Source organism: Amphiura filiformis, chromosome 11, assembly GCF_039555335.1.
Source record: "Amphiura filiformis chromosome 11, Afil_fr2py, whole genome shotgun sequence".
NCBI lineage: Eukaryota > Metazoa > Echinodermata > Ophiuroidea > Amphilepidida > Amphiuridae > Amphiura > Amphiura filiformis.
Genome location: NC_092638.1, coordinates 8,665,177 through 8,677,193, shown reverse-complemented (window position 1 = coordinate 8,677,193; position 12,017 = coordinate 8,665,177). Strand labels below are relative to the sequence as shown.

Here is a 12,017-nt window from a genome sequence, read left to right as displayed (position 1 = left end):
AATGGTACAAAGTACCCATTTCACTGTGCTATTTTTTCTAGGTTTTTTAATTTTATTGCAATTTCTTTATTTCTCCTGACAATTCACGGTGCTCTTGAGTCAAATGTGAGAAAGAGCTAATTTAAAATCCTCTGTATATATTTTCAAGGGGGTCAAAATGGCACTTCCATACATGGTCGAATCCAACGAAAAGTGTACACGGCATGTTCTGGGCCATAACTTAAAAGTATTAATCAATTGGCATTCGTTTTTGTATTGTGTTTATTCGCCTTGATCATACGCTTCGCGCCATATATAATAAGACCCCTTCTGTGAAAAACTTAGACACAGAGACCCCAAAACATGCTATTTTTACCCATTTTTAAAAATATTTCTTAAAGTATTTTTAAAAACGTCTAAATCAGTTATGAAAAGAAGTCATTGGATTGAATCTAAATTGATTTCCTGAAAGGCGTGTATTCAAAGATTGCCTGTTCAATTTTTCACATATTTGTACATAATTATGAATTTTTGTGATCATTTTTGAGTGGTATTTTTTTACATTACCTACGAATACAATTTTTCATAGCACTAGATATATCTTTAAAAAATGGAAATCACTAATAAATGCGCAATTGATACAAGCTTTGATATGTCCAATACTGAAATGCATTGCATTCGGGCATCTTTATTATTGTGTTTAGCTGCCAGAAATTCTAAATGGCACAAAGGTAGGTTTGGTAAAAAATATGCATTACCTCCGAATACATGTTAAAAGCTGTGTCATTTCCACAAAGTGAGAGAATAGTAAACAATAGTTAAGCAATAGGTGCAGGGTAATACACTCTTTATTTCTACCAAGTTTCAATAGCCTGCGTTTAAATATTTCTGAGATGTCAACAATAAACGCAAGTATTCGTAGGTAAATTTCGGTAACCGAATGTTACCTACGAATACAATTTGACATCATGACAGTATTGTGAAACACCGCCATTCATGCCAATGCCCATATTGGTACATAACGAAGGCCTGTATGTTTGCTATCAAATCATATGTCAATGAAAGTTGCGAATTCACATACATGCCCACCATGCAAAACTGAATACGGCTTAATTGTTGAATAATATGTACTGAAATAGACGACGGTCTGCTCATTTGAAAGAAAAATCAGATTCAAAGAAGATTAGAAGGGATAAATACTTGGATTTGTCAACTGTCATGTGTGCTTCATTTTAAATGTTTACCGACCTTCTGGTGTCTGAGTAATTTGTGTCCAAATTGATTTATTCGAAGGTAACTTTTGACGTTTTCGCTAAGGTTACCTACGAATACCATGAAAAAAAAACGACTGTTCTCATTGTCTCATGATCTAGACAACATAATGATGGACCCTGATATAAAGCTAATTGTAGTTGCCCTCAAACGAAAGGCCACAAGACGTAACTGACTCCAAGATGGACTTCACAAGTCTGCAATAACGGTTTTAAGCGAGTTGTGTGCAATTAAGCAAATTAAAGTCACTTTAGTGCCTTTGTTTCTTACTTCAATACCGCTGTGAACCGACATTATTAATACATGATAGGGTATAAAGTATCAATAAACGCACATAAAGAAAATGATATATTCAAAGTGCTTTATAATATCCACCAAAAGTCTAATTCTTACCTACAAATACTGAAATGTTACTTACGAATACAGCATAATACATGACATGTGTAATGAAGTGTCGCTACCAATGGAAATTAATTGTCAAAAACTTTAAGCGGTACCCCAGGACACTATTATTACTCATATACGGATTCATTCAACAATTATTTATTATGTAAAATTGCTGATTAACTACTTGTATATCAAAATGAAGTGGTCAAAATCTTGCTAAAAGCATCAAAACATTTTTGATCTAAGGTAATAGCATTTATTCGTTTGGACGTACCATCTCAAAGAGATCTAAAAACTACCATTTTATTAATTCATTACCATAATAGCAAACTTTAAACCTCTAAACTCAATATAGATATTGTTAAATCGCGCATGTTACCTACGAATACCCGGGTTTGTTCACCTTTTCATTGTATAAAGCGTTAGGTGTATGCTTATAATTCCTAATATTCTTGAAAACATATATCCTACTCGTTCTTATACAATGTGTTAATTGATTCATACTCATTTGATAAATAAAATACAGAAACTGACCTAAACTTCATTTTCAAAAATAAACTAGCATAAATTGACTAAGATCATATTGATCGCGTTATAAAAATAAAAACAAATATTTTCTGGTTGAGCTAGCATTTTCCTGACACCCTGTGGTCTACATTACACGAAAAAAGCGTTAATGGGAATAGTCCATTTGTTTTAGGTTGATTAGTATTGCGATAGTGAAAGCATCCTAGTGGTATTCGTAGGTAACATTGGGTTTTGATATCACATTTACTATCACACGTCCTGGATTTATTTTTCAAGATTAGTAATGGCACTTTTGGTTCCTATAAGGCCAATATGTCATCAATCAATGGGCAAAAGGAAAAAATTGTGGAGACATTTTTATTTCGGACTTTTATTTTGGCCCGTGGACACTTTTGGTTGATTCGACCACATGCATGCAAAATACAAGTCTCTATGCGTACGAAGTGCACATTTCCGTATGCTCTCTTTCTGTGTTATTTGTTTGTTTTGCAATTGTTTCCATTCCATTGTTTCCAAAAATAAAAGTCACACTAAAATTGGAATTTTGTACCCGCATCCTGTACGCTAGGCAAAAATGACTATTTTTGAAAGTATCAACTTAATGTCAAAGCACAAAAAATACAAAACAAATCTTATGTTCCTAGTAGCCATGGTAACGTTAGACTGCATTATTTCAGATGCAAAAGACTAGAAATTCATATCTGGTGTACACCTAAAGTTATTAGGGGTCAAAATGTGCCGATTTTAGGCGCCATTTGTGGCTGAACCACTTTAGGGGGGCCTTAAATTATGTAGGGGGTCTAGAAATTTCACTTCTTTTGTATTGCTCATAGACATTGGCACATGGTTAATCCATTCTGAATATAATTAGTGATCAAAAATAGAAAAAAGGGCATATCAAAATGGTAACCTATATGTTAGTCAAAAATTGGCATTTTTGAAAGCGTCAACTTAGTATCAAAACACAAAAAATACAAAACAGATCTTATGTTCCTAGTAACGTTAGACTGCATTCTTTCAGATGCAAAAGACTAGAAATTCATATCTGGTGTACACCTAAAGTTATTAGGGGTCACAATTTGCTTTTTTTTTTCACGATACGTCGCCCACCCAGATCCTAAAATTCTGTAGGGGTCTAGAAATTTATCTTCTTTTGTATTGCTCATAGACATTGGCACATGGTTAAGCCATTCTGAATATAAGTAGGACCTATAAGTGCACTGTGACATTATCATGGGTCCTTCAAAATCAAATATAATTTGATTGAACAGCACGAAGTGCCGATTTTGACCCCCCTGAAATCCCAACGAAATTCAAAAATCAATCTTTTTTGGCATTAGGCATTTCAGACACAGCCAGTGAGTGACCACATTCAACAAGAGGGTTACAACTGATTCAATGAAGAAGAAAATACCCATCAAAGAGAGCACTTTGTCATTTAGACCACTTAAATTCCTAATTTTGGTCAAGGTCGCCAAACTTTGACGGCCTGCCATTCGCAAACGAAATGGAATTTGAAATTTTTTCTTGTGACCTCACCTAGGGACCCATGAAAGGTACCCCTGAGCCAAAGGAGAGCAAAATCCAAGAGGGTGGGTGTACACTCAGTCTGTTTTGACATGGACTGACCCAACATGTCAAATTATGCGACTGACCCCACGGATCCCAAAAATGTAAAGTTTGTGCGTGTACGACATACATTTGAGAAGTTATGAGGTCTAAGGCCGATTTGCTTGCTGTGTATGGTCAAAAGTTGCTCCATTTTTCGTTTTAAAAAATTAGGCAAATTGTTCGCCTAGCTAGAGGTTTCAGAAAAGGAATAGTTTACACTATCTGTTATGCCTAGTTAGCATGTGATGAGAGAGTTAATTTCACACTATTATTTTTTCCAAATAGAATCCCTATACTACTCATTTATTTCTGATCCCGAACTATTCTTTCAGATGAGACATACTGTTCATTTTGATTAGGTATATTATCACTTTGAACCGACAATCTTATAGTTTTTGTTTTGATTTATTAAGTACCTTGTAGCTTGGCAGACAACATTTTTGAATTCAACATATCCGAATCAACCAAAATAATTTGGTTGCCAGATTTTTACATGAACATGCCGCTTGACACTTTTAATAAGCACATAATTTCTAAAATAGAACCAATCTGTACGAATGTAGTATTGTACAATATGTGAATGTGCATGCTTGTTAGATAACAATTATTTCCAAATAATACATATCAAAAAGGTTTGGCAAGTAAATATATCAAATGGATATAAATGATATGATTATTGATTCGAAGTTAAACTCAGTCCTTATTTCATTAATAGCGCCCTCAAATCTGATTTAAACCCAAAACGAGTATAGCGAATTTTCGAGTTGAGTGGTTTCCATGGTTGTGCATTATTATTATCGTGATGTTCCGAACTAGAACTTCTTCAAACACAAATCAGGCGAGGCGCGTCAATTATGCCAACAATACTCATACATAACCAAGGTACCGTGATTTGGCTTTTGTAGCTTAGCAGTGATCCGAAACACTGGTTAATGGTTAATATGATTAACGGAATGCTTTATGTAGGCCCTATGTGATAATAAAAGGAAACAGGTTGCCTTTATTTTACATGTTAGGTCATGCACTGTAACAACAATATTACAGAATAATGTGATTTTTTTTAAAAATCCTGAATTTTATGACTGCAGTGGAAGAAATACGTAAACATGATCATTTTTAACATTATTTTTAAAAAAATCATGCTTACACTTTTAAAAATATATCTGTCAATTACAAACACTACTATTTATTTTTGACATGGATATATTTTATACAGCGCATTTTTTTTTAAATTAAAAATAATTTGGAACAAAATACCGTTCAAGATGTTCATGTTATTGGAAAATAACATAACATAACATAACAACAAGTATTTATATATATGCGCCTTTGCCTAGGGACTCAAGGCGCAAGAGAAAAGAAAACCAAAAAATTCAAAAATGAGGAATTCAAAGAAATAAGTGAGTTTGATCAATGACTTAAATGAGTCCAGGCTGATGGCATTCTTGATTGTAGATGGTAAGCCATTCCAAAACCTTGTGCAGTCACTTTTCCTGGTGCGAGGAATGACAAAATTAACACTCTCACTGGACCTAGTACTCATAGCATGTATGGAGCTCTTGATCGTGAGACAGTTAGAAATGTACTGAGGAGAGAGGCCATTCAGGGACTTGTAGACTTGTACACAAATGTGAGTGTCTTGAACTTGATTCTCTTATGAACTGGTAGCCAATGAAGATCTCTTAAGAGTGGGCTTACATGATCAGACTCAAAATAGAGGATCGTGCAAGATTTTTGAATCTTGTGAAATAGCAATCTTTGTTTCTTGACAAAGTGTATTTGTTCATGACGATACTCTTGATATGGAGACAGACATTAAGCCCACGCGGCCTTTTCCAATTCAATTTTTTTTCTACATCAATTTACATTTCAATCTTAATCGATTCTATAGCTTTAGTGTTTTCTTTTAAATGATGTGTCGGTAACAATAAAGGTTATCCATGTTCTATAAGCTGCATATCCTATCAGCGACTGCTATACCTTGTTTAGGACTTTCAAAAGAAGTTCAACCATAACTGTTTCAAAATAGCCCGCCAAAGTCATGCAGGCAACTCTGAGGTTGTGCATTGAATTGGTTTGAATGAGGAATACTACGGGAACCAGCGCCTTTTGTTAGAAGTCACACAGGAGTAAAGTGGATAACCTCTATTATTTTGTTACAACATGATTTTATTCCAAGTACGTGACTGTCGTGGTTTAGGGTAAGAGGCTGACTTACACATTTAAAAAAAAATAGCCACCCAATATAGACATACATTATGTAATTATAGTTTAATTATATAGTTGAAACCTAATTTGGTTATTAAGGTTAGCAACTGTTGTAATTTGGCATATAATTCACAGCATTTTGCGAATGGTAGTGAGCTTTGGCAAAAATTGCATTGATCATTTCATGGCGAGTGTGTAGAAGAATTAAAATATCACAGATATACTTTTCTAGGTCCTGTGGTTCTTCAGTTATATTGTAAAGTGGGCTGAAACAACTACACTTTTGCAAAACGTACAGAACTCATTAACAGCAATAAATCAAGCAAGTTTTCAAAGTATATAATTTGTAGAATGAACTTTTGCAAAACATCAAAGTGTTATTTTTAATAATATATTGATTTAAATAATGAGAATCGATGATTTTTGTTTTTTCGACCAACAATACCTCATCTACCCTTAAGGGACCGTTCAATATTAAACCCAGAGGGAGGAGTGCGATTTAAGTGACATTTCCCCCTCGCGTCCGCTGAAAATTTTCCGATCCTCTCATGTTTTCCCCTTTTTTATATTTAAACTTAACATTCTTCCTCGTGATTCAAGTAAAAAATCAGAATCCCCCTCTAGACCCAAAAAAATTTGAATTCCCACTTTAACCCCCCCCCCCCCATCCATCTGGCGTAACTTTTAAATGGTTCTTAATAATTAATGTTGAAATCATATTTTGAAAGAATTTAGAGCACCAATTAGTGCAGTAAACAACAATGTTCCTGTTGGCTTAAAACTATATTGAGCAAGCTTAAGCTATATGATTTGGATCATGAACCAGACACTCGCGAGTCACCACAATGATGGATTTGCACAAAATATCAGAATGGTGATTATACATTAACCTCCACAGGTGCTTAGCAAGAACAGAAAAAAAATCCTTCAATTAAGCATCATATCATACCAACACGGACTTAAATCAGTGTACAGAATGGCTATTAGATGTGTTTTAAATGAAAACAAAACATAGTAACGTCAATAATTATAATATAAAATCAAAAACCTGCAAAACTTGAGTGATCTAACAACTTCAATAATTGTTCATGAAATCAAATCTTGTTCATATTATCGTCAGAAGCCATACAGAATAAGGTGTGGCGTTAAACTTGGTTTGGCTGTAATGAAGTTTTCCAACACCAGAAAGAGCAATTAAATAAATTTGCAGCATCAGAAACTGACTTACCTTCGCACAAGAGGGAGTGCATGGCTATGAAAGCCAGCAACATCACCGCTTTGTGTGGCATCATCAAGAAGCGAAATCCTCGGTCCTTTTGGAAAATAGCTATTATCCAGTATGGCTTTGAGATATTAAGCAACAGAACAAACCAAAAACCGGTTTGCTACCCGCAACCGAAGCCGATGACTGACTGCAACAGAGCGGGCTTGGCAAAGGGTTGGAGTGGAATGTATCGACTCTATTGATATGTAAAGAAGACACGGACTTGATTTTGGATTCTAATGTAATGAATAACATTTTGTTACCTAGTCAGGTTCACTGATTTTTGTTATAACTGTAAGTTCCCCATGTTCCCAGCATGCTTTATTCTATGATATTAGCAGGGTATTTCAAGTAAACTTCAACATGCACATAGACATGGCATATCACCAATATTATATGGGCGGAATCTATCAAGTGTGTCAAAAAAAAGAGGAATTCCGGGGGAAATATTCCCCCTCCCTTAATTAAAACTCACCCATACTGAATAGTTGGTACTCTAGAAGGTCGTCTCTGGCCGTCCCTTTTTGACCAGTAGATAGCTGTTCACGTGTTTATCTTCTATAAAACGGCAATTGTGCATCGGAGATAATATTCAGTACTAAGATTCTTTAGTCCCTCAATAATAAGGCTTGTATATCCCTTACAGAGTCGGATCTTCTAAATTTTCATGAACGCCCCTTAAAAAAACAAAATTAGTCCCTGCTTTAGAAGCCACCTTGAATGATGATGTTTTGGGGCAACTTAAACAGACCCTATATTATCTGTCTCGAAACTGGCGTTTTGTCTCAATTTGGGGTTTGTTGTTGTTGTTGTTATTTTGTTTTTGTTTATGTTTTTGGGGGGTTGGTTGTTGTTGTTTTTTGTTGTTGTTATTTTCTTGTGTGTGGGGGGGTGTGGGGTGTGTGTGGGGTGTGTGGGTTTTTTTCCTCGATTGACTATGCCTTTGTTTTGCACAAAGATTTGTGCTCAGAATAAATGAAGCCATTACCTTGGCTTTATACTTTTTTTATTATTACTGTTTAATAATAAAAATACTAGATGCCAGTAAAGTAGTTCTTTATAAGTCAGGAAAATAATTAAACATCTTTTTAACATCCAAGAAACATGCAGGATTCCATCAACACACCCAACTTTATAACAAAATTTCCGGTATTAGGGTTTATAAAGTGCACGTCCACAAAAAGTAAAAATGAAATGATACCTTATTCGGCACAATACGACTTTAGTTTCCCAAATTATACCATCTTCAATGAAAAAGACAACATTTCAACAAAAAACAAAATGTACATAGGCTTTTTCGCTCAAAACACGCTAGTTATGAACACAGCGATTGAGTGTTGATCTGGTGTAATGAGTTCTTTATAATAGTTAATAGGAATCACCCTAAACATGCTGAAGGTGGAAATGTGACACTTTTGAAATGCTCTCTTTTGACATACAAATTGATATACACTCTTAGAAAAAAGGGTGCAAATTAAAATTGTGTTTGTCCCGACAGTACCGTATATGGAACCCTAGCTCTTGAACCCTTAAAAAAGGTTCCATGAAATCCAGGAACCCTTTGGGGAACCCTTAAAGGTTCTATAGCGTGCACAGAGAACCCACAAAGGTTCCCCAGAGTGCCTTCAGAACCTTTAGTGGTTCATTTGAGAACCATAAAGGGTTCCATATACGGGACAAACGAAGAACCCTTTTAGCACCCTTTTATCTGAGAGTGTACCCAGCAAGCACAAAAACGTTTTAAACAAGCTATGTTTTGGGTTTGGTTAGGTAAAATCGTTTTACAACATTAAATGTCGGGTTATATAAAGGTCGTGAAAATATTGTAAAATATTATTGTAAACTATTTTTTTGTGCAAACATCTTTTGCCAAATATTTTGTCAACACTTAAATAACATTATGTTAAAATATTTGCATTAGGTGTTTTTTTTTAATGTTATGAAAACGTTTTATACCCTTTACATACCATTTATATAACCCGATATTTAACGTTTTCTGACAACCCTTTTCAACCTTTTGCGAATGATGTCCAAAACGCTTTGTGTTTGCTGGATAACTTGGGTTAAATAAAGTCGCATCATTATTGATTTATTTACGTGGTAATTTAGGTTGAGTATCTTAGATACCCCCGTCAATCCCGGGGGTAGGGGGACATATCCTCGCTACATTTTGGGATGGTGGGACACAATATCAAATTTCCCGTTACCATATAAACATGTTGCTTTCGAGCATTGTTCCTTTCGATATGCCAGACCTTCATTCTCATCATTCATCCATGCGTTTCAAATTAACAATTGAATAAACCGCTCGTTACACCTCCACTTGGGATAGTCGGCAGGGGCACATTAGTTTGACCACGCTTAATAGCAAGTTCGACCGCGTGCATCGTTTTGTTTTACAACTTTGAATATGTACCAACAACAACGTTCATAACACTCAGCAACCTGGACAACCGATTCTTTTGTTATGCAAGGTTCACTCAGTCATTTAATGAGGCAATACAAACGATCGAATTTGGTGTTGAAATGAGCTAAATTTTGAGTTACACCTTTTCAATGTAAAATTAATTTTCTCGGCCAAATGAAAAGCAATCCTTTTCATTTTTTCAGTAAATGTCAGGAAAAATTGTAGTGCTTGATACTGTATTTTTTTTTCAAATCCTAGTGTTAAACTTAGGCGTGAAATTTAGTCATTTAGTGTAAGATTTTCGATTTTGATAGGCTTAAACTCTGCCCGCGAGCCTTTTTGGATCAACCTTTTAGCTTTTCAAAGTAAGATAGTTCGCTAATGAAGGATTTTTCCCAACTTTCTAACGCACATCATCGTGAGCGATATATCATAGTTTTGTCAGAATTTCCGTTTTGATTTCACCATCTTTTACTGTCGGCTGAAAAAATTTAAAAATCAACGCGTGAAATCTAAGGCTAATACTAGCATTGTGGATCGATATCCCTGGGTTTAAAAGGAATACCGGCATGGCTATAGTGTTGCCAGAACTTCAATATAGCAAAGAAATTCCCAGGCCTATAGCGCTCCTACTGATCATGTTTAACCAGAACACCCATTTGGGGATTTGGGCTACCAAATCGCTGGTCGGGCAATTTGCTTTCAATGGAAAATTGACCTGGATAACAACAAAGGAAATATCGACTATTTCTGCTGGTTGCTCTCGAGATAAAAGTACTGAGTTTGACATTTTCGGAGCATGAAGGGAAAAAGGGTAAAACAAAAACGGAAATTCTGACAAAACCATAACATATAGACCCACACGATGTGCCTTACATAGGTGGGAAATATCTTTCTTTAGCAAACTATATTAGTTTGAGACGCTAAAACATGAATTCCGTAAAGCTCGCGGGCGAATTCAAGGCCTATAAAAATATAAAAAATCACACTAAAAGACACAATTTGATGCTTAATTTTAACACCAGAATTTTAAAAAAAATGTATATCCAAGCACCAAGTTTTTAACTGACATTACTGAAGAAAAAAAAATTATTGCTTTATATTTGACCGAGAAAATTAATTTCATAGCAAAAAGGTGTATCTCTGAATTGTGCTGATTTTAACATGTATCGATCGACTTTTAGCGCGACTAAGCATTTCTAAAGAATCGGTTGTCCAGGTGGCTGACTGATAATACTGGTATCATTCTTTGTCAATTAAGGGGGAATAATACCCGCATTTTCACCAGTACCCCTCTTCTTTTTTTTCTTGCAAATTTATGAACTACATAAATATGTTCATCATCTCATGTCCTAAACTTATAAAATATCTCTACCTACAAAGTGATTTAAACCCATTTTAGAAAATCATTTTAGCCCTATATATTTTTTTGTTTACTGTATCATGGTAACTGAGATGAGTGTTTCATAACAAACCATAATTTATTCTATTGAACATCTCCAAGTAGAATACATGAATAGAATACATTAAATCCTTTGTTATACTATCTATAGAAATGTACTCACTGATTATAACACTGAATAAATTAAATATCTAGGCCTAATCTCTTCCACATAGACAATTTAATACTACACAATGTATGTATCTCCTATAATGTGTTGTTAGGAAAAGAGATTAAAAAAGGCTATAAGGTCATCAAAGGTCAGGTTATAGGTCAATTGGTTCAGGTCAAATTCAGGCATCAATTTTGAATACATGTGATAGTCTGTGATATCATACATGTCATAATGAGGCATCATTTTTGATATTTTGTCTGTTACTGGATATATAATGGAAATGTGTGAGGTGGATATACTAAAATGCCTTGGGATGTAAATGGTGAGTACAATTTAGATTGCCTAGTTGAGATAGATTGGGCAAATAAATATAAAATAGTTACCAAAATCACAAAAATGAAGCTTACGGAAAACTACCTAATATGGTGGTATAGGTGACAAAATACAATCTTTTTCAACATTGCTGTAGTGTGGTTGTGGTAACCTGTTACCTATGGCTTAATTAAGTTTCAGTGAAATAGTGTCGCAAGTTCAAAATACAAAAATATAGCTCAACATTGAAAATAGAAGCATTTTAACCGGTTCGTTTTTTGATAGTTGTGGAGCACCAAGTTCATGAAGTCATAAAAGAAATCAGGGACCACTTATTCCCATTTTACATATCAACATTATTTCCCTAATGTGTTAGCAACACATATCCAAAATTTTAACGAAATCCGTTGATAGTAAGCTTTCCAAAATGAAGTGAATTTAAAACATCAGTGATGCACCACTTTTTGGCTTATACCATTAGAAGCATGTACGC

The 12,017-nt window shown here is 34.7% G+C and overlaps 1 protein-coding gene across 2 annotated transcripts in view; it reads right to left on the bottom strand.

Moving 5' to 3' along the window:
- The window catches only part of LOC140164314 (uncharacterized), a 156,958-nt gene extending 149,538 nt beyond the window's left edge, over positions 1-7,420 (bottom strand). For both annotated transcript variants that reach the window (XM_072187587.1, XM_072187588.1), the window contains exon 1: positions 7,214-7,420. In XM_072187587.1, coding sequence (XP_072043688.1) covers positions 7,214-7,277 — 64 coding nt within the window. In that variant the 5' untranslated portion in view covers positions 7,278-7,420. The remainder of the gene's footprint in view (positions 1-7,213) is intronic.
- Positions 7,421-12,017: the final 4,597 nt, after the last annotated feature.